This window comes from Mastigoproctus giganteus, chromosome 12 (assembly GCF_048544385.1).
Source record: "Mastigoproctus giganteus isolate SK-2022 chromosome 12, ASM4854438v1, whole genome shotgun sequence".
Lineage (NCBI taxonomy): Eukaryota > Metazoa > Arthropoda > Arachnida > Uropygi > Thelyphonidae > Mastigoproctus > Mastigoproctus giganteus.
Window position 1 is genome coordinate 147,875,979 of NC_143586.1, and position 24,106 is coordinate 147,900,084.

A 24,106-nucleotide genomic window follows, 5' to 3' on the forward strand; every position below is an offset into this window, starting at 1 on the left:
CCATTTTAATATACATAACCCTTACAGTACTATAATTGTTTTCTAGAGGATGACGCGGTGCACCTTTCCCTCTTCTGGGCTTAATTCTTTAATTTACAGTTTCTAGTCGACGATTCTTAACTTCTGTTTTTAGCTTTTTAATTAGTCGTCCCTCCCATTTTGACAATTCATGTAACTATAACGGATCATTGAGGTGACTGCCGTTTTTATTAAGTCTTGTAGGTATTTGTATGTATTTATTTGTCTTGGGCGGCACCTGGAACGTTAGTTCATCTCCGCCTCGTTTCACTTTTAAATTAGAGGATTCTGCAGAAATGGCCAGAAGTGAACTGGCTGTTTGGCTACCCGGAGTGAGCAGGTCGGAGATGCGCCAACACCACCACCACCACGGGAAGGTAGACCAAGGGGCTACCAACCGGCGGCAGCAGAAGAGAGGGACGCCAAGAGCCCAACAAAGTACGAGCCAAAAATAGTAAAAAAAAAAAAAAAAAAAAAAAAGGAACTTATACAACTATACAAAGATTAAATATTGTACAAAAGATAACCTCAGCAGATTGAGGTAAACACAGATGATACTTTGAAATGTCAAAGTAAACAATGAAAGTAATCTTATGCATATTAACATAAAAAAAAAAGTTCAAAGAAAATAATTAAGGATAACAGTACCATTCAACCGACAAAACTTTACACAAGCCCAGAAGCAGGCGCAAACCTTATAAACAGTTGAGGTTAAATCCAGTAAGTCCTGCAGTCGTTAGTAGCAAAGTCACAGTCACGTTGGAGTCACTGTCAGTTAACAGCCATCCGAGCAAAGGAGCACAGGAATTTTCATCGTCAATTTGAGTTGTAGGACACTTGTAGAGTTTCAAAAAAAAAAAAACACAACACACAGAGCACAAGTCCAGAATTGTAGATCTTGTTGAGAAAATGTACGTCATTGCAGTGAAGGTGAAGAGTCTTGAGCTGAATTTGAAACATTCGCATGTGTAGTCATTGCAGAAAGGATTGCGAGCCTTTTATTGAAGGTTGCCTTAGCAAAATCCTGAAGAGCGCGATAACTCGTGGCATTTGATATAAAATTAGGTTCCAATCCTGATGAAAAGTTGGGAATTGCATTCTGCAGAATTACTTGAAATTCATTGTATGAGGGACAAGAGTACAACACGTGCTGCCAATCTTCCACACCACCACAATGGCAGAGTTCCGTAGGAGACAAGCGAAATTTAAACAATTTCTTATTTAATGATCCGTGTCCTGATATCAAATAAGAGGTAAACAAGTCAAGGCTAAACCAGACTGCAGATTTTTTATCCGTAAGAGAGTCAACTTCAGGAAAAAACTTACGCGTTACACTGCCCAGTGTTGTGCCATCCCACCTACTCTGCCACAAGTTGATTAACTCTTGCCAAATTCTTTGTCGTTCAGCTTTAACATCGACTTGAGTGTTAATAAGCCTTGACTAAAGCATATATTTTCTGTCATAATTCTCGACATTTTAAGCTCTTGTTATTTTAAAATACGGTTTAATTTTTTCTTAACACCGCCTCCTGTCTATTTGGATCGGAGCTGCATTCAATAAATAAGTAACTATTCGTTTATTGCATATTACAGTAAGCCCTTCAAAGCATTTGTTCAAAATAGTGAAAAAACGGTATACATACAGTATATACATAAAAATGAATATAATTTGTGTTCATGTTTCAGCAAAATGAGATAGTTGTATTACCGTACATTATACATTGAATTGCTAATTTCTTGATTGCAGGCAGGCTGCTGTTTATACTTTTCACCTAATTGGAAATCTGGTTGTTGTATGCTTGAGAGTTGGCAAATTCCTTTGCCAATTATAACTGGATAAAAAAAACACACACACACAAGCAGAATAAGGGTGAAATAGAAGATGAAGATGTAGAAGAAGGAATTACAATGCCTACTTTCCAAGAAGCTTGGTTGTTCCAGGGGCTCACATATGGTGAGTATGGGTTGACACACCCAGGGTCCTTGAGCTGATATCATTATTCTTCTCTTTCTTTCTTGGTGATTCCTTTGTTCTCTCTCTCTCTCTCTCTCTCTCTCTCTCTCTCTCTCTCTCAGGGTAAATTTCTCTCTCTCTCTCTCTCTCTCTCTCTCTCTCTCTCTCAGGGTAAATTTGAAAATTTTTTCGGACGGTGCAGCATAAAACTCAGACTTCCTTGCACTAATAATAATCTTTGGCAGGCAAATGTTTTGAAGATTTATGATATGAAAGGGTGCATTCGGAAACATTCTGTACATTTGCTTGAGTTTCAAGAGGTTAGTGTTGAATTGTTTCTGGTTTCTTGAATTTTCTCTGTTGGGAGCTGCTGTTATTATGTTGGTGCATTGATTGCAGAAGTAATCAACTTTGCAAGAAGCGTGGCTCCAGACTCGGTGATCTGTTGCAGAGGCTTCGTGTTTAAGTTGTTATAAAACTGTTGCTTGGATGTTGTATGAGAGAAACTAAGTTTGGGCCATCTTAGAACCCAGTACTCTACGGCAGGGGATTTCGTCTCCCCCCACTCCTTGCTGTACCTCTGGCTGCCCGTTATAGATGAATGGTACCAGCATTTCTCTTCTTAGAAGAAGCCTTCTGCTCACCTCCCCTACTTTATATCCATAACTTACTCTTCCTCTCTCTCTTATCATTCCCCTTTTCCTCTTCACGTATTTCAGGGAAAGTCTCCCACTTTCTTCCCTTTTGCTATCTGGTATAACCTCCATGGCTTCTACTGTTTCTCTTTTCTTTTTTTCTCTTCAACCTGGGTTGGCCTTTTCATGCCATTAGGGACTGCAGGTAGCATAGACATCGTCTTTATAGTAGTTCTCTCAGAGCCCAGCCCTACATGTGAGGAACGGAAATCAGGAAAATGCCTTCCAAGTGATTTTTTTCTTCCTGAAATCCTGAATTTTCATCCCGCAAACGAGTCATTGAATTTTGAAATATTTCGGAGGTTTCACAATGGCCTACTTATGAACTTAGTGTTGAACTCTCTTAGAGGGTTCTCACATTGTGGCCCAGTTAGTCGGTCTTTGCCAACAGTTTCATGGCGCATTTTTCAGAAAGCTTGGATTTTTAAACCAGCAGTACACGCAATTCGAACATAGAATATAAAATTTAGACATATACTGAGGCATTATGGTCTTAGTCTACACAGCATAACCGACCGAAGAATACTCGCAATTACAGACAAAATATATTAACGCCTCCTAGGCATAGTTGTTTTGGCGCTTAACAAGCAACAGCACAAATCATACAGGGCCATCTCAGATGAAGCACACGCTGTTGTGACACAAGTTTTGCAGTGTATATGGAGCTTATTTTGGAATGTCTATGAGTGCTCAAGACAAGTTGTCAGCACCTAATTTCTGCTATGGTTGTTGCAGGTCGACATTATACGGATAATTCCATGGTAGTAAAAAGTATATGCTTTTTGCTATACCTTGAATGGAAATAGCCTGCAAACCATCAAGAGGACTGATACTTTTGCATGGTGGATATATAAAGGCTTAAAAAGTGGGTGGATCGAAAAGATATACAGTATTCCATCATATTATCCTCTATTGTCCCGGTTCCACACAAGGAAGACTAGCTTCTCACACCCACTTCTCTTTCCAGAGGTCTTCAGAATTGCGTGATGAATCTAGTGAACGGGATAATTGGGATTACACCTCAGAAATCTGTTCATATAAAGTGCCACATTTCCCTAATCATCAAGAATTGGATGACTTAGGGAGGAACTTGGGTCTTACCAAATCCATTGCAGAGCTCCGGATATCTCGTTTAAAAAGAGTTCAGTCTAGTAGATCCCAGCTGCAAGACTTCCACGTACAGAAAAAGATAAGTCTTTTTTGTACTGCTATAGAATCCGTCTGCTGTTTTGATTTTATTTCTTTGTGAAGAAATTAAATTTGTATTAGTAACAAACCGAAAGAGTTGTGGCTTTTCTTAGACAGTTCAAATAAAAGTTTTAAAGCTGTGTATTAAAGACTACCGAAGTACAAAGTATGCATTAGAGAAGATAAAGTGGGATGTTTGTGGGGATTTCAAGGTGCTGGGATTCTTCTTGGTTTTCAAGATGGTTTCAATAAGTTCCTGTTCTCTACTTCTGGGAGAGATAGTTTATTTCTTTAGATGAGTACTAAAGGAGAAGGGAACAATCTTCCAGAATTGAGTTGCAGACCTGCACACAATTCAGTAAACGAATCTAAGAAATATTTCTTCCACATGAAACTGGGACTGTTCAAACAGTTTGTTAGAGCATTGGAACTCCATGGTTAACACCTTTAAGCATGTTCTGTCTGTGTTTCCAAAATTTTGATGAGAAGTAAAAAGTGGCATGTTTATTAGGCCACAAGTTAAGCAGATATTGGGTTCACAAGAACTGGAAGACAAAACGAGTTAATCAGTCGTTTCACCTTGTAGTGAAACGACTGATTAATAAACTTATCAACTAGTCCTGTAAGTACAAAACTTACAGGACTAGTTGATAAGTTTATTAAAAATTATGGAAAAATGGGATGAGAATGCCAATCAAACTCTGCTATTGCATTCTCACTTGGATTTTTGGATGAAGCTACGGGTATAATGGACGACTGTATGTGGTTCTTTTTTTGATAGGCTCGAGAGGGATATCTACTCTTAATTTGCATATTTTTTATTTTGTTGTTTACTTGAATCAAAGATTAATATATAAATTTGTCACAAAGTGGAATGAACAGACAATACGTTGACTAAGGTGAGAGAAAGTCTAAGTAATTAAACTTACAGTCTTGTGAGGTATGCAAGGTTTGAGAAAGCATATTTTCCAACCGTATTTATTGGATTTCCCGACATTTCGATTACCACCAACTCTTTATTATTCTTGAAAGCAGAATCAGGTAGAAAACTAATAGAGTTGTCAGCAAAAGTCCTGGAAAAGAAACAAACGTTTAATTTTCATAGACAGTTAAGACAGTTTGATACTATACAAATAAACAGTAGCCTGTCATCAAAGTGGGGAGGGGTGCAAGGTGAGCATGTAATCACGGCCATGTGCTTTAAGAACAAAAGAAAATGAAGTAAAAATTTACATAAAATATGGGCGTAGTTATATGTTATTTTTTTAAATGAGTTCGTACTTACGCGGAACTCAATACCTATTTCTAGGATTTATTTATTTTATTTCAAAATAAATATAAAAAAATAATAATAATTTTTAGGGAATATGGCCAAGGTATTTGTGTATGCAATTAATATCATAAAATTCTTGATTTCTATTAGAAATATAATAACTAATGTAGAGAGGATGCCATGTACAGGTCCCATCAAAAGAAGTGTAGGGACTATCTATATAGTTGTCTGCTACACTGCATTGAAATCAGGAAGAATACAAGTAAGAAAGAATTCAGATGGCACTATGAAAACGCAACAGTGTTGAGATATTCTTGTCACTTTTCCTTCTAGTTGTTTTGAAAGATGTAAATTTGTAAAATAAGATACAAAAGTATATTGATTAAATATGATGGAAATTATATTTAATTCCTCTACTCTGGAACCATAAGGTTTCGGATATACCATTTCATTAACCCCGTCGTAGGTAAGGACTTTGCGGCTGCAGTTCTATGCAACAGTTGTGATTAGAACTCGCCCACTAAGCAGAGAATAATTGGATCCTTGGACTAACGTATATACTTTTGATAATTCTTACTTAATCCTTAACATCTCTGAAATTAAATAAATAGATGGAATGCCTTAAAACCTAAAAAATCTCAAATCGCGGAGGAACAGGGGAAGGATGAACTGTGTCAGAGGAGGTGTGACTGGGGGAAAAAGGTAAAGGTCAAACCTCCAACGGCACGTTGCGCTATAGGGCTGAACAAATTTTATAAGCGATTTTTTCAAAGTAAGAATAGTAATGCTGTTATGAAATAACAGCCAAATATCACAAATGCACATGAGCCCTTCTCCCTCAACTGCAGTATAATCGAGCGAAATCGATCTGATACTGAAGACTGACAATGCGCTGGTCACCCATGTCGACTGGATGCACTGCCTTAGATTTAATATGCTTCCTAATTAAAAGCCTAACCCCTCCTTCCCTGTCCTTCCTGTATACGTTTTACTCCTCATATTCAAATTCAGCATCGCTTATGTCTGAGTGACCATGTCTTCGCTATTCCTACCAATGTGTACATTTGATGACTTAATCAGTACTTTAAATTCATCAAATTTATTTACAATACTCCTAGCATTAGTGTACATGCAAGTATACATGCACCTGTTTATACTCTTAGTTACCCTAACACAGCCCATATATTGTTCCATGATGACCTACAGCAGGGTCTGAAATCCCAAACACCTTACTTTCCAGGCTTCTGCGTGTTCCAGTACAATCAGAGCAAGACTCTACTTCGTCTCTGCCTGCTGCTCTAGTTAATTTATTAGTTTGTGTATCTCCCCCCTCCCAAGTTTTTCGATCCGCCTATAGCCCCGATAACATCAGCAAACATTCTTGCACCCCTTCTATTCAAGTGTATCCCATCCTTGTAAAACCAGTCTATCCTGCTAACAAGCATAGACCACGCTGTGAAAAATTCTATCCCACGAGATTTGCATTCTCTCTAATGTCGAATTAGCATGACAACCCTTCATGTCATGCTCCTTGTGTGCCGTAAGCAACACGAATCCATAGACCCATCGTGTATGGTGCCCATTATTTAGGCAGGTGACGGTGGTTGCTTAATATGGGGCATGTTTTGTTGGCAAGAACTAGGACCTCTGGTGCGTATGTACCGACACCGACATTTCACTGGTGAGATCTACCGGCAGCTCTTACGAGACCATGTACACCCTGCCATGTTGCCTCCCCCACCCTTTTTTTTCTGGACAGAAACGGGATCTTCCAAGACAATATGCACCGTGTTATGGTGCCTGCATTGTACGCGAGTGGTTCGAGGAACACAATGAAGATATCACCCATCTTGATTGGCCTACAAATTCTCTTGACCTCAATGCAATTTAGCAACTGTGGGATGTTTTAGAAAGGGAGGTGAGGCTTATGGTGAAGCACGTGACCGTCATCTATATAAAACCTTCACCCTTGAAATTTTCAACACTGTACAGGCTAATTCCCAGGAAACCTCCAACTGGCATGATTCAGCCAACCTAATTCTTCATAGGTTGTTTCCTTCAGATGATGTTGCTGAGCATCTCCCAGAGTATACAAAAATCAGAAGAGCAAATCGCCGCTACGCCACGGAAAGCACAACGGATCCATTCACCCTGGAGGAGATGATCGTAGTACTACAGAAAATAAACTCCAATAAATGCCCTGGCCTAAACCTGATAGAGTACACCTTCATATTCCGTCTACTGGAGGAGATATATCTCCTCCTGTTGTACAATAAATGCCTCCAGAAAGGTAGAAACCTCTCCCAAGGCCTGGAAGACTACTCTTCTGCGTCTGATAAACCACATAAGCCACCTTCAGATCCTCGCTCCTTCCATCCCATTACACTCTTGGCAAATCTAGGGAAAATTCTCGAAAGCCTCATGGTCCTAAGAGTCTCGGCGCTTTTCCAAGCGAAAAATCTAATCTTTCCATATCAATATGGTTTCACACCAGGACGTTCCTGTGACGAGGCCCTTTTGGACCTGGTGTTACCTATAGAAAACTCGGAGGGCAAGTTTGAATTGGCAATTTTTGTTGATTTTGAGGGAGCATTCGACACTGCCTGGTGGGACAGCGCCTTGGAGCGCCTCTGGTCTGCCTCCTATTCCCATCAACTATATAAACTTTTCTTTAGCTACTTCTCTGAAAGAAATGTTATCCTAAAATCCAAGTATCAACATGTCTTCAGTCCTGTCTCTCGGGAATTCCCCCAGGGGTCGGTTTTGGGTCCTGTAGTGTGGAATATCGTTCTACAGAATTGGCTCTCCCACTCCTTTGAGAACACCAAAGTTGTAGCCTTTGCCGATGACCTTACGATCGTTGTGTCTGGAAAATCTAGGAGTGCCATTGGACATAACGCCAATCTGGTCCTGTCCTATATGTTCTCCAGGGCAGCCTTGAACAAACTCCGCATTATCCCAAGTAAAACCAAAATGATGCTCTTCAAGCACAAGCTAGACCTTAGGCGTCCCAACAGGTTAAAATCTATGGAATCTGGCTACCCATAGTTACTGAAGCTACCATTCTCGGAGTGGTTATTGACCACAAACTGAGCTTCCTGCCACACCTCATCCACCTCAGATCAAAAGTCAAGAAGCTCTCTGGCTCCATTATTCGTATCTCCAGGAATGGGTGGGGCCTTTCCAAGAGGACCCTTCATCTCTACTATAAAGCAGTCTTCCTGCCGATCGTCACATATGCGGCCGGTGCCTGGTTTCACCGAGTTGGCTTGGTCAAGATGAGAGACAAATTGAGTTCCCTCCAACGTACAATGCTACTGGCAACCCTTAGTCTGCAGAACAGTATTTACAGCAGCCGTCCAGGTCATAGCTGTAACTCTTCCTCTGAATCTGCATACCGCCTACAGAGGACGAGTATTTACAATTAAAAACAACATTCCCACTAAGTTCCTCGACATCGAGCTTGATCTTGACGCCGACCCAAAAGCTGAGAAAGCCAGATGCTACAATGAGTTAGCGAATATCTGACAGACCCGTTGGAATACATCCCAGGTTGGGATGGTTACCAGAGGATTCCTTCCTGATGTCACGTTTACATCTTCTAATTCTGTCTAATTCTGGTTTTCCCTCACCATGGAGACTTCCTTCCTGGTTACAGGACATGGCTCTATTAATGAAAAACTGCACCAACTAGGCCTCTGCACGACTGACCTGTGTTACTGCGGAGCCAAGGAAAACTGGAGGCACCTCCTTTTTGACTGTATTCTGTACAAAGATCTGAGGCAAGGTTTAGTGAACACCATCCCAATATCTGAAAATCAATTAGGCCTATTACTCCTAACCCCTGAACATTTATCTGCTCTTCACAACTTTGCTACAGAAGTGTTTGCTCGAAGGAGGAGATCATATAGAGTGGTCAATGCCCCTGGATTTGGGTCTGAAGTGGATTAGATAATGTTTTTTTTTTTCTCTTCTTCCTTTATTTTATCTTTTTTTAGGGTCAGTTGTCTAACAAAGGACCCTTGTAATGTCACTCGGTTGACTGTGTGTCCGTCCGTCTGCCACCGCATTGTATCTATGGAACCATTCAACCTGTTGACTTGAAATTTTGCATGGGTTTGTACATCATGTAGGCCAATATAACGCCATATTGATCGTTGTTGACAAAAATTTGTCTGAGAAATGGGGGATAAAATGTGGGGGGGACAAAAGTTTTCAACAACCTATAGCGTATTATACACCGTTGGAAAGAGCTCAATGAGTAGATTTAAAATATTTTTAAAATTAAAAATGGCGACGCCAGACAGGAAACTGTGAGTAATTTCGTGTCTTCCCCCCCTCTATTTCCGTCTCTAATGGAGCTAAAATTTAAAAATCACATTAGCTATGCGTTATTCGATGCTGATCAAGGGAAACTATTCCGATTGAAATCTATCATTTACTTTTTGTGTTAAAATTAAAAAAACAATTTTTTATTGCACTTCGATAGCGCGCTTCTTTGTAATAAGTAACTCCTTTTCTTAACAGAAAGGTTGCTAAATAGTTAGTTAATAATTCTATAAAGGTCATTCATAAATTTTGCGACGAGAAATATTTTTAACAATTTTCAAAGCTGGAGTTGTTCCGGCATGGAGGTACTCATAGCCAGCGTTGAGGCAGCGGTGGTGGGGAGACGCCTGCGCGAAGTCTTGCACGGCCTTCATCTGGCAGTCGCTTCTCCCCCAAGACTTTAATCGCTTCTCCAGGAAGAAGTCGGAGTTTCTCCCACCCTTGTCATTCACAACAACTGGAAAGACTCAAATAGACGTTTTCATTAGTTTCTCAGTTTTAGGCCAAGCCGGGGTACTAGAAACTTTTTTCAGTTACCGTAAAGCTCTATTTTAGATACTACACTAACGACCATTCGTGACCAAGGACCCTTCATCCTGAGTGTCCGGCACTCTAGTCGACCGATTTTTTTCCCCCCTCAAGTGTAGCTGTGTTATTTTATTTTATTTTATTTTATTTCTATGATGGATAATAATATTATCCATCATAGAAATCAGTTTTTCCTGTTTTGACATTACGTTATTTTTTGAAATCGCATAATTTTCTTGGCTTGAAAATGTATGTTCTCTACTTCAGTTAATCTATCAGAAAGAATTCTGATCTTGTTAACTCTAGAGACCAAATCATATCTCCATTTTGCGAAAGGAATATTTTTGGCGGCACATCCCACAACTTTTTTATTGTAGCTCTTAATGTATGACATGTGAATTCATGTTGTGGAAACTCAACTCTTTCAGTTTGCTCGGTATACTTTCATATCCCATAGTAACACGTTCTTGTATGGTGTACTGTTCATGGGTTTTCTGTGGACCACAATCGATAGCGTCCACGAAATCGTTTGAATCAGTGTGTTTGAATCAGTGTGTTTCTTTGTTGTTCGCCTCGCCATTGTGAACTTTAACGCATAAACCTATACTCTGAAAGAAAAATAAATTTCGGTCTTGTACTTTATTTTTGATACTTAACGTTAGAATAAATTTAAGTTTTCAATATATGCTTTTACACAAAAAAAAAAAAAAAGTTGACATTTTCGAAAGGATAAAAATATCAAATCCCTGCTGTTTCGGATATCGTATTTACTATATACGTATTTAATATATATTAAGTATCCGAAATAACAAATATAATAGTTCACATACTTTAATTTTATCAAAATTTGTTTATTATGCACATTTTTAAAAATACTTTTCTAAAAGTCCTTAGGCATCCATAACAAACCTTTCCCCAGAGCCCAAACTCGTGATGAGACAGCATGGTTTGCAAGAAAAATAATTCTACACAAATAAAGATATTAATAAAATAACGATTTAATAATGATATTCATAAAATGTACAACGCCCGTCAGTTGTTATACAAGTAATTTAATAATAATAATTTCTATTATTATTTGAAGAGAAAAATTCCTAGTACAGATGTGCCTCGAGGAATTATACAAATACATAAGATAACGCAATATTGCTAAATGATTATACAAACAGTATGATGTTGAATTACAAACGAATGCTTTGCTAGCGCATACTGACTGTACCTAATAGAACAAAACCACAAATCGGAAGCTAAAAATTAGCAATGCACGTGGTTAAAATAATAATACTAATAAAAATAAACATTATAGGGATCACTGGACATCCGGACCATTCTGCACAACAGTGAAACGGTTTTACCATGATATAAATAAAATTAAGTAGTCATGAAACAAAACAAGATAATCTGCATTAAGGTGGGATAAAGATATGATAATTATATCTTTATCCCAGCTTTTGGGCACACAAATTTATTAAATTCCTACAACGAACAAATTCCGTTTCAGTAATCTTTATGATCTCTAACAGTGCAAGTGGTATTACCACATGTGCAGGCTTCGTGCAACAATTTTTGATGCGTACAAGATTTCTTTAACTAAATGTTCTGACAATTACATATCTCTCTCTCTATACATTAAAAAGTTTTCCTCCTAGTGATATTTATTCGAGTTAATGGGAGAAGAGAGCGAGGCAATTATGTAACTACAAATGCAATTAATTATTGACAACTGTGAACATAACATTCACCAACCTCGTGCATGTGCTTCGCTGTCTAACATTTGATATTTCAATGTAACGTTTTTTGTTTATTAATGAATATTCTATATTTGTACAAATAGTTTAGTAATTTGTAAATATTTTAAATATTTGTATAGTTTGTAGTTTAGTTAAATGAATCCCATAGTTTGTAGGTTAGTTAAATGTTTTAGTCCTGCTCTTTCGGATGCAACAATATTCCTAATGCATTATGGGAATCCGAAGCAAAAGGCCCTTTCCTAAGTGAACTGTGTGAACGCAGGTAAATAATTACATAGTGATATTTATTCGACCTTGAAAATGCCGCGAACTACAAATGCACAGGTAAATGATTACATAGGTCATTTCCTGATTAGATGTCGATCACAGTGACATAGTGTTTTTTGTCTGGCGGCACTGGGTCTTCCCTAACTCCGCGTTTTTACTCTGTGTAGAATACAGTACTCTGCGTAAGGCCAGGGTGTGTGTTTTCTGAAGTATTATATTTGTGAAGTGTGGGTTGTGTTGTTCCTCTGGCCACTTAGCCTAGGGGGGGCTGTGGAGAGCCACTAACAACCCCAGTTTCCGTCACCGGCACGGGGAAGCGGGCCAGGACACATTAGGAAAGAAGAAAGCTCTGGCGGGGTGAATCACGCGGTAGCCTAGGCATCCAAGGAGAGCCCCCCCCAAAAAAAAAAAAAAAAATTGAAAGGAGATAATGGGGAGATAGACATAATAGACAGTTCCATGTGTAGTATCTATATGCTCCTAAGGATACCAGTTACATAGTGATACTCTTCTTTGACCTGTGCCTTAATCAGGTAATTATTTATTAATATTTTTATATTAATAGTAATTGAACTATGGATGTTGGCCATAAAACCGCTTGACCTTTTTTCAAGGTTAGCGTTGATCTTGCATGAATAGAGCTATTTGACTAGTTAGCCTTAGGAGTCGAAAACGGCTGCTACCTTTCCTCAGGGACTCTAATTCTTTTAATCTTTTAATTCAGCAAAAACAGGGAACTGCTTGCTAACGGCAATAATGACTAAGAACACAACACTCGCAGTAACTTCTGGGACATGTGACCTCTGTCATACTTCTGCAGAAAATCAATGCACAGAATATGCCTGTTATGCTCGGGGTATTCAAGCCTCTCTCGATTGTCACTTTGCAAAAGGAAAGGGTTTCTGGGAAAATGTTGTGTAAAGAGTGAACAAATAGGAACCACATCAACGGCCAATAGGAAGGATGATACCACTCCGCGAAGAGAAGATAATGCATCGGTAGATATATTTAATACTGTACTTTGGAAGAGGGCAATTCCGTAACCCCTCACCGTTTCACTGATATGCAAAACAATGACTTGGAGAATAAAGAAAGTAATTTGGATCAGGAAGTTACTCTTCATTTGGAATATGAACTAGACCGGACAAATGGCCAACCCAACGATGGTAAGGGAAAAGCTGTGAGTTCACAAATGCAGCTTGACACCGCTATTATAAACAAATCGTGTTGTTTTTGTTGTATCTGCCCTGACTACTGCTAAAATGCTGGTCGTAGCTGCTCCGTACACGCAGATCCCCGTGATGTAGTGAGTGAACAGACACATACCTCACATCTCAGCAACCTGAATAGCCTTAACAGCGTAATAGCGGAAGCAGTTACGCAATTTGTTTACCTGTTGCTATGCAGGCTGAAGAGTATATGCACATTTTAGAGGAGAAATTTCCAAATATTTATGAATGTTTATCTACTCTACTCAGTATAAACCAAGAGCTTCATGCACAGAACGAGGAAATTAGAAAGGAAATGAGCTTGTTGAAAAACGAGATGATAGATCTGAAGAGCAATGTTATGCTAAGGAGAGATCCGCATTACGATCATTTTTGCGGGTTCCTCAGATCTCAAAACTAGCTAGCAGAGATGTTAACACTATCTCCTCAGTTGGGAAATATTGTGTTGAACGTGTATCCTTCTCGACGACTAGCTCTGCCGTTGAAGCGGGAAACCGACCAAAAGGCGCAGTCGTGAACACGCCGCCCATTACTGTCTATGAGCGTAATAGAGAAACAAGAGATTGCATTGAACACCCCTCTGCGAGAGCTAAATTATATTTAAATGTGCTCAAGCTAAACCTGCCCAAGGAAACAAACGGTGTTCATGTGCCACCCAACCAAGTAAGCCGTGATCAGTCCAGAAACCAAAATGCCAAATCATATGCTCTTGAACTGTACCCAGGAATTCACTCGTCAGTTAGCCCTAAACAAACCCGGACCGCTATCAGGTGGCATCAACTTGGCGCTGTGTGCCAAACCGGAAAATGTCCAGGCTACCAAGTGCAAGACAGCCAGTCAAAACAGTTCGAATAGGAAGAAAAATACTTGGACGGGCACCGCACTAGTTTCGAAGCTTCAGCCTTTCAAACTGGTTGGTTCATCACCCCGACTTCCCCCCAGCAGTTTAATTGTATCGAGTTTGGCTCAGGACACGTCAACAAAACTCGTCACCAATGTACTGTGAGGAACTCCAATTGGATTTAAAGATTCAGCGACTCGTAGCAGATCTTATGCTTCTTTTTGCATCTATTGTGACAGAAGCCAGTTTGAAAGGATTGGAACGTGTACTACCAAATGGCCCCTCGGCACCATCATCAGGCCATTTTATGAAACACGAAGCAGAAAAGAAGCGATAACCTCAAATACCCCCGAGAGGTGTCCACAACAGTCCAGACTGACTAGACGATGTATCTCTATTTCCAACTGACAACCGGACTGCTCTACATGGGAATGGCCCTAGCGAAAAGGTAATTCCATATTTCGCCCTTAACATACATACAGAAAGGGGGCTCTCAACGGTGATTGAAAATAATAAGATTGAAAACTACAGTACTCAAAATTTCCGTCATCTCTATCTCCGAATTTTACGATCCCTGTCATGGTTTCAACATATCGAAAACCAGCGACACATCACAGACGGATCAGACAGTGTACACCCCCCATCAAGGTCAAGAGAACAGCTTCATTCCAACTCCTATTTCAAAATGTGCGATCCATAAGGAACAAATTGAATGAAGTTGAGGAGGTCTTGCTGTCTAGTCCAATGGACAGCAAGAACTCCTTGGATAACCATGGTTTGCTCCACAGAAACATGGCTTGATCCCAGTGAAGAAACACTTTCTTCTACTTGGCCTGCAAGATATCAGATGGTATGCACATCTAAAGAAAACCGGAGGGGAGGAGGAGTCGTAATTTTTTTCATTGAGCAGGTATTTCCTATCCTCCACTCAGTTTCGTGCCAGTCTGATTCTTTCGACGCAGTTCTAGTTACACTAAAATCTAAAAACATCAGACGTCTTCCTGCCATTATCCATGAGTGAGAAGACTCGTCTTTTCTGTGAAAATAATGGTTGGTATTATTTCGGAACCAGACTTCTGGGCTAACTGTGGATGGAGAATCCCAGTACCAAGTCTTCGGGCCAATCCAGTCCTTCAGGCCACCCCAAACCGGTTAAAGTTATCCGATCGGTTCTTACCCATGCAAATGCTGCAGTACATACACTCCCTGGATGGCGACCCCTACAAGTTCGTATTGGATAAAAAATATAGGCAGAACTTACTCCATCGACTTCCTTCTCAGGATCAGGTCACAGGACATTAGAACCTGCTCCCGAGGACCTGTCCATCGCTCCCGAGGACCTGTTCCAACTTTCTGCGCCGGCTCGGATGACTCCAGCACTGTAAAAGGACTGCTCTCTGTTGAATAATTTGACTTGATAACATGCTGTTGTGTATATATTTTCATATGTAAATTTACAATTTCGTTTTTCCAATGTTTAATCCTACATTTTTATAATTAGTAATAATATTGTTTTTTTCTCCTATCTTATCCTTGATTATATTAGCTATTACTGTGAACCCCTGGCTTGTAGCCGTGAAGGGAGTTGTGTACGGCGTGTGCCTTTTGTATACAATAAAGAGTTCTTGTTCTATAGGAGGCACTCGCCTGATTTAAAAGGGGCGACAGTAAGAGAAACCCTGGTACAGGACGCCCATCTTGGTCCAGAGGGTGGGAGTTGAAATTGGGTGGTGTGGTGAGCCACCAGGCAAAAGGGGTTAGGGACCACACAGAGTGGGGGAAGGGGATTGGGGAAAGAGACTCAACCACCCCAAGTGTTAGGAATAAAAGAACATAGGGAAAGAGATTCCTATAGTGGAGCGTGTTTTTTGCAGTTCTGTCCCATACTGGCCTGGGGGTTACCCTAATGGCCAGTGTCAGCATCCCACATCATGCCAGGTAGGAAAAGCTACGGCATGCTGTCAGCTTGGATAACCATGAGGCCCCTGAGGGCCTGCATAGCCATCAGTCTGTCCGGTGAAGAGGCTAAGATAGAATATGCAATTAATAACTTTCATTCACTTAACATTCACACAATTTTACTTTTTATAGTTTTTTCTTACACTTTCTATGTTCTTTTATGTATTAGATTAGATATCGATCAGTGCGTTTCGAGAGGTGTGTCTTTTACGTAGAAAAGATTTGACTTACTCTGTCATACCTCTACATATTACGTAAGAAAGCGTGCGCAGGGGTTGGCAAGCAAAGCTAGCAGGGGGCAGAGCCCCTAGTTGTAATTGAAAAAAAGTTTTAGCTCTCGGCTTAAAAAAATAAAGCATGGACATCGGTTATATAAAACGCAAAGGACAAAATTATTTTCAGCTGTACTAACTGAAGATATCTTCGCATCGATGAAACTGGGAGGAAATTTTAGGCCTGATTTAAAATTTTTGGACTGTGGTTTGGTGATTAATATAGATCCTCAAGTGGAAAAAAGGAATTTATATGTCTACAGTAAAAATTTGCTGTGTGAATGACGAAGCAGATCATACTTACAGTTCGCTTAAGCTAGGAAGACTTGCAATGGCTTCTGGAAGCTTTAGAAGCTTATTATTATGGATTTCTCTGAAAGAGATAAGCGAAATATTAGAATCCCTAGTGTTAAATGTAAATATACTCATAACATTACTAAAACTAATTACGAATTCTTCACTTGTGCATCACACTGTTCTTCATATTGCTTCTATAAATAAAAGTTAGCAAGTCTTCATAATCACATCATCCAAGTTTTTAGTCTCTCCTTCACTCACTCAGAACATAAACTGCACAGTGAAAAGAAAAAAGAGGAAAAAAAAATATAGGGAATTTATATGTCTGCAGTAAAAAATTTGCGTGGGCTTCTATAAATTGAAAGCTACAGCGCGACGTGAGAACCTGGCCTGTGAATAATCCGCCTCATGCCCCGAGATACGATCATAAAGCCTACAGTTTGTCTCAGCAGTATAACACCCCACAATCCGGATGCGTGAGCCGATAAACGGAATTTGCTCATTGCAGCGGGGGCATGACATTTATTTCTCGACATAAGGTGGCATTGTAACGCCCTAGGGAGACGCGTAGAAACTTCCGAATGGTGGAGAATAGAAGCAGTGGCAGTTAATTCACTCTTGCGATTGGGATTGGATTGGATACAGTATTCTTATAAAACCTGATTCTATCTGGTAAATGGGGGCTTATCCACTTATCCGCACCTGGACAAATCTTTTCTGATCTTGGAGATCTTGGCATTCATCTCGACAACGGAATCACAGCAGGACCATGTTCGACTAAATAAGGCTTGTGCAGTAAAGTGTTTTTTTTTTTTTTTTTTTTTTTTTGGTAGTTGTTGGTGCATAGGCTTCTGTGGCCATAATGCACCTCCCAAGGTTTTTTTTGCAGTACTTTGATCCAAGCCCGAGGCGGGAATCGACCCGCGACCTTTGGGTTGTCAGGCAGGCACTTTACCCACCCGGCTAGCCCGGTCGACGCAGTAAAGTGTAAAGTGTGTTTAGGGTCTGGACAAAGATATTTTTTCATCAAAATATATTAAAAGTGACGTCATTCTGAAACATCTGATGGCATATAATTGGCAAACCCTATACCTTTTGGGCACTGATGATGCCTTATCAGCGCTCTCACAATCACTCATGCATATGGCTGAAGGAGCATCTAAGGAAATAAAATTATCAGACAGGGCAAAGCCCTGGTTCAACTCACAGTTGAAAGTAATCTTCAAAAATAAGCAAAAATTGTTCAGGAAATGGAAAAGAACTGGGCATCCAGAGGACCACACCCAGTACAAACATGAAAGAGCACGTTTCATGAAGGGGAAGAAACGGGCACACATAGACATGGCTAAAGCAAAACTAAAAAAAAGGCAAAAGAATTGTCAGCAAAAAAAAAGCTTCGTGCATAAAATGACTGAGACATCCTTTAAGGAATGTATCGAAGCCACTTTCGGAACACCCCTCAAGGAAATACAAATTGACAACGAAGCAAACAGTAACATGATACAAGATGTAATCAAGAGGTTTAAGGAATCTATCAATAGTAATCGGATTGTAACTAACAATGAACATCTAAAGGAAATCGGTATTAGCAGAGACAACTTAAAAAGTGCAATCAACAGCCTCCTAAATAAAGCAACAATTGGATGTACTACTACACATATTCCAGAGAATTTTGATGGAGGAGAACTTCCCGAAGCTGTGGAAAAGCTATTTTGTAAAACCTATCCCCAAAATAAAAAACCCAAAATCTGTAAAAGACTTCAGACCAATCGCTGTCGGATGCTCTTTGCAAAAAAAATCTGAAAAAAACAATCCTGCGCACCATTATCGAGCATTGTTTTAAGCAGAATACTCAGAATACAGGCCAGAATACTCAATACTTCTACAAAGATCGACCATCACCAACCTCATGGGGACACTGCTAAGGATCCAGCAAGCACTAAACAGCAAGTAGCAGTTGGACGTAGTCTTTTTAGATGTGGCAGCCGCGTGTGATAACATATCCATCCCAGCTCTCATAGTCATTCTGCGGGACTACTTTCTCATTACAGGAAATGCCCTGCATTTATTAAAGAGCACTCTTCGGCGCAGACAAATTACGGTGACAAACGAAAACATGTGCGCAACGTATGAGGTTGATAAAGGTGTCCCGCAAGGCGGAGTATTGTCTGCCACAATTTTTGCCATAGCCCTCGAACCCTTCTTAGCCCAGAACAAGAAGCACTTCATCACATACACCGATGATATAAAATTTTTTTTTGCCTCAGAAGATCAGAAATCAGCTGACTACCACAACCAAGTGGCTAATACTAAAATAAAAGAACTTCAAGAGTATCTAGATTGTATCGGACTGCAGCTGAATGAAAAAAAGACGGCACAAATGACTTTCACAAATAAAATAAAGCCAAACAAAATGGAAATATTTGTGAACAGCATCCTCGTCCAAAAGGCGCAGTCACACGTCGATCTTGGACTCAAGTGGGACGAAGGCCTGACCTTCCGCCCGCACTTCGCATACATCCGTAACAAAACATACGTGGCGCTTTGAGCAACCAGGCAGGAGCTCACCGGTATTAGAGACCCCGGTCTGATGAAGCAATACATCAACAGATGTGTTACTCCTATTCCCCTATACGCGGCACAAATCTGGTCTTCAACTCCCGAAAGCAGTATCAAAGCCTTTTTAGGACTCGAATACTGGTTCTTGAGATGGCTGAACAGAATTTCAGCTAAGCCTTTTACCATCTCAAGAGCTATACTATACTCCAATTTAGAGGTCACACCCTGGAGACAAATAATCACGACAAGAAACATAATGACCCTCGCTCAGCTTTTAACGGGACGACTGGATGCACCGAAAGCCCAAGAGTGGATAATAATACCCGGTGAAAAACCATGACGAGTTGCAGATAAGGAACCGCAACTCAAAGCGGCATTTACGCAGTTGGATAGCCTCGGAAGATTCTTTCCAGTAAACACCATCCAGCTATTCAACAACCTCAATATCAATCCTGAAAAGCTCTGCAATTGCAAATCTTACAGAAAGTAAGTTCTCAGAAACTCTTACTTGCAAATACAGATGTAAGGATACAGTTTCAGCATCTTGCTCGGCCAGGCACGAGACACCGGGCTTTAGGAAACCTGACCTCATCAAGAAATAGGTGTCAGGATTGTCCTACCTACCTCACTCTAATCCCCACAGAAGAAGACGACTGCTGGAAAATCGAACTTTCAAATTTTTATTTTATTGTATCGCGGTCATTCCTGTTGTCATGTTCTTTCATATGCTGTACGTTGTTTGGCTGTAAATATTTGTGTTTATGTAAATATGGTGAAACTCCCACTTGTGTGTGTTTAAGCAGAAGGTATGCTTCAATTGTCACGGTATTATGTTCTTACCAGATTACAGTAGTTAAGTAGTAAAAGCCTTTGCGAGTAAAATTAATAACTCAAATATTTTATATTCCAGATGAAATGTACTTATAAATCAGATATCATGTATTTCATGTATTTTATAATTGTATTATATTTTGTAACATAGTTGTGTATGTATGACCACCCCCTAGCCAGTGGCTGTAACCGGGTGTTCTCCTAAGAGAAATAAACTGATGATAATAATAATAATAATAAATAAATAGATATTTATGGTTTGTTGTTTCGGCTTGTGCAGTGCTGAGCAGATGTATTGGGGCCTGCGCCGAACGTTAATTATCGAATTTTAGTTCGGTGCACATTTTTTTTCTATAAATTGAGATCGCCAATCTGAAATCAAACGTCGAACGAAGATATCCAGGAACAGGAGAGCACGATCTGTCCGCAACTTCATGGTAAAAGAGATATATTACGACAAGGAATTGAGATATTGGAAGAACAGCACCTCTAACCCGTGAAGAATGAATTGTATCTCGATTCATTTCTGCTGGGCCTGGAAAACAGCCCCCTCCCCTCATGCTGCAGTCGTATCTCGGAGCATGAGAGGAGGGCTCTTCGCTTACCCAACTTTCCATGTTCCGCTGTTGCTGAATATTATTGGTGTGAGCAGCATATTAATTGTAACCCACATTCTAATGCCGAAATTTTTGACCGCGCACATGATTCTCGTCATCCCTCAGAGGGCGCTTCATGTTGATGTGCGGCTTCGTCCCCGTATTAATCTCAATAGAGAAACTCGTTCCCTCCCTACATCCTATTAAGGAGGAAGGGAGAGAACGAGTTTGTGGGAAACCAGGGGTTTCCCACAAAATCGTCGAGTGCCGTTCTGAAGAAGCATGAATACTGCTAAGCCATTCGTGAGTGTTGTTTAGGGTTTGTGTTTAGTTTGGTGTTGTATGACTAGAGGAGGTGGGCCATAATTCGCCTGCTATATCAATAATGGAATCGTATCTGCCACAGAGCTGTGACAAGATTCCATATTGGAGAGTACTCGGCATTGAAAAAAAAATGAATAAATAAAAAAATAAAGACATCTTTCATGATCAGTAGATATATAACGAGTGTAATCAGCAGAGTAGATCCCACGGTATGGAAGAATGTTCTAAACCGCCAGCAGAGGATCCGACGGTGTTGAAGAATGTCACTTGTTTTGGTTACAGATGAGGTTACTGTCACGAACAAGGTCAGAAGTGATGAGAGAGTTCAATTCTGTGGATCTGAAATATGGGACAGATATGGAGAACATGCCTCCAGCCATTCTCAACACAAATAGTGAAGGGAATCAGAACTTAGGAAATATGTGCCATGTAATCCTGGGAAGAACCATTTCAATTTTTTAGTGATGAAAGGTTACTTCTGGACGGAAACTCATTGTTTGCCTTCGGTGTTATATAGGTATCCAAGTTGCCAAATCCGCAGTAGTTCTTGTAAGCTTTGTATAGCCCCTTTCCTTTTGACACCAGTATTACAGTTGAGGCCAATTCTAAAAAATCCAGCAGGTTTACTTATTTATTTTCTGATATGAAAGCTTAGCCTACGAAAAACGATCTCTAGATATAGGGAAAATTTTCCATTATTAATTTGGAGTGTAGCAGTTGAAACCGTTCGACGTGCTCGGGTAATAGAGAATAGGATACAACTTTGCATCGCGTCAAGGTGTTTTGTTTATATCCACTTTATTCGCCCTCCTAAACCAGATGCAGGCCCCATATGTTGCAATATAGGAGACTGAGTGGCTGAAATTTCAAGCATCAGTCCCGACTGCTGATTCTTGATAATTTAGCATTATTTAAAAAAAAATTCCCTAATGTACTGAATGTGTTTGAAAAACTCCTAGCAATTTATGTGAATTGGTATAGATAAGGGCTTGACCTTGCAGTTTCACATCGCGATATGAGCGAGGATGCAGATGTCCTTTAAGAAATAAGATGGTTTTTCCTCCCGGAAACTTGGGTTTTTGTCCAGCAAACAGAAAAACGACCACAGAACACACGCTATTTAAAAACAGTATACACAGAGCAGTACGGCCTTAGCCGCATATGCTCCTAAAAATCCTACTACTATAACTGAAATTCACACCTGGCGGAGTGAACTTAGAGCTGTTAGGATAGTTAACACAGGGGACCACACGGGGAATGATTTATTAGTGGTATGCTTCCGTCTCATAGCAACCAGATAAACATGGATAATGTTTTCTTGTATAAATTGAAAGTGACTCTAGGTGGAAGTGTTTTTAAAATATGTTCCATTTGGCACATTTTATTTTAAATATTGATGTTATATACGGTTAAGGACATTTACTCATTTATGTTAAAGTATATACATTTGTGATCGCTCTTAGACCAGTGACGGTCTGCTCTGTAATCCTGTTTGTAATGGAGGCCGTACAAAGTGTGACATCAGTATATGAGTCACTATTTCTGGTACTAAAAGTTATATGATGGTTATGTGTGTTTAGCACCATTAATTTCTTACTAAGATGAACTCTTCAACCTTTTCACCTTTAGCATTTCAATTACTCGAGGCAGAGGCACTTTGAATGAAATGGCTGTACCTCAAGTACTTGGAATGCAAATAACTGTCACTGTATAGGTAATATAAGGATACAATATAGAAAGATTCTGTGTCACTTTGAATGGAGGCGCAAACGCCGTGTGAGAAACAGAGGGTGTGGATTCTTGTGACTATATCATTATTGGGAACCATCAATGGCTTCATAGCAAGAGCCTTATGTGTTTTTTTAATAACTCTGAACGATAACGCATAACCTATGAATTTATTGTTAAGGCGGGTTTCTTGTGGATAGATTAAATCGATATTGATTTCGATTCCTGAACTTCTGCACTCTTGTAATTCGGGTGTCACTGCGTGATTCTGTCTGTGCAGGGTAGCACTGGCTATAATCACCGGCCTCCCACACCTGGTCTTAAAAGGCCTCGGTTGTTCGAATCCCGTCAATAAAGTAGCAAACGTTTATGGTTTTTTTTTTTTTTTTTGTACTCCGTGGCTGAATTTGTTATTATTATTAACTCAATTTATTGCAGTATGCTTCACTACTGAACAGCCTTCAGCTAAGGGAGGTGCCTGCATACATTTGCACATTATAGACAAGACAATAAACATACAAATCGTACATAAAATACGCATACATAAACATTAGTTTTTACATTAAATAATACAACAAATAACAGCCAATACGAGCATATAAAGAATATACACTGTGCTGCCACTTTATTAGGTACATCCCTGCTATGCACACAAATAGTTTCTCCCACAACATTACAAGTCACATGACCACAGTTATGGATATAAATGCAGCAGAACAACCTTTCTAGTATCAGTTAAGCGTACACACCGTAGCAAGAATGGGGAAAAGGAGTGATCTAACGGACTTCGAATGTGGCATGGTAATAGGTGCAAGACGTGCTGCACAAACCATCTCTGAAACGGCAGTTCTCCTGAACTTTTCACCCACCACAGTTTCAAGGGTGTATCGAGAATGATGCAACGAACAGAAAACATCCTAACAACGGCACTCCGTTGGAAGAAAATCGCTTGTTGAGAGAGGTCAGAGGAGATGGCTAGAATTGTGCAAGCAAACAGACGGGCCACAATGTCACACATCACGTCAGAATATAACCTTGGTGCGCAGAACAAAATATCGCAAAGGACCCCTAATCGCGCTTTGTCGCGAATTGGCTACAACAGCCGACGACCACATCGTGTACCTTTGTTATCAATGAAGAACGAGAGAGCACGCCTCCTCTGGGCACAGCAACACCAACACTGGACTATCGAGGTTTGGAAAACAGTTGCTTGGTCTGACGAGTCGAAGTTCCTGGTGCATCATTTTGATGGAAGGCTCAGAATTTGTCGAAAACAACATGAATCCATGGACCCGTCATATCTGACGACTACTGCGCAAGTGGTGGGGGAAGTGTTATGGTGTGGGGAATGTTTTCTTGGCACACGTTGGGTCCATTCATACCCATAGATTCACGTCTGAATGCCACATCGTACCTAAATGTCGTTGCTGTGACCGAGTGCATCCGTTCATGTTGACAGTTTATCCT

At 40.0% G+C, this 24,106-nt stretch overlaps 1 protein-coding gene across 1 annotated transcript in view; it reads right to left on the minus strand.

Moving 5' to 3' along the window:
- LOC150077501 (uncharacterized) overlaps positions 1-24,106 on the minus strand; it is a 450,301-nt gene that overhangs the window by 77,832 nt on the left and 348,363 nt on the right. The window contains exons 8-9 of the mRNA XM_090386887.1: positions 16,609-16,677; positions 4,785-4,928 (exon numbers count right to left, since the gene is read on the minus strand). Coding sequence (XP_090243013.1) covers positions 4,785-4,928; positions 16,609-16,677 — 213 coding nt within the window. The remainder of the gene's footprint in view (positions 1-4,784; positions 4,929-16,608; positions 16,678-24,106) is intronic.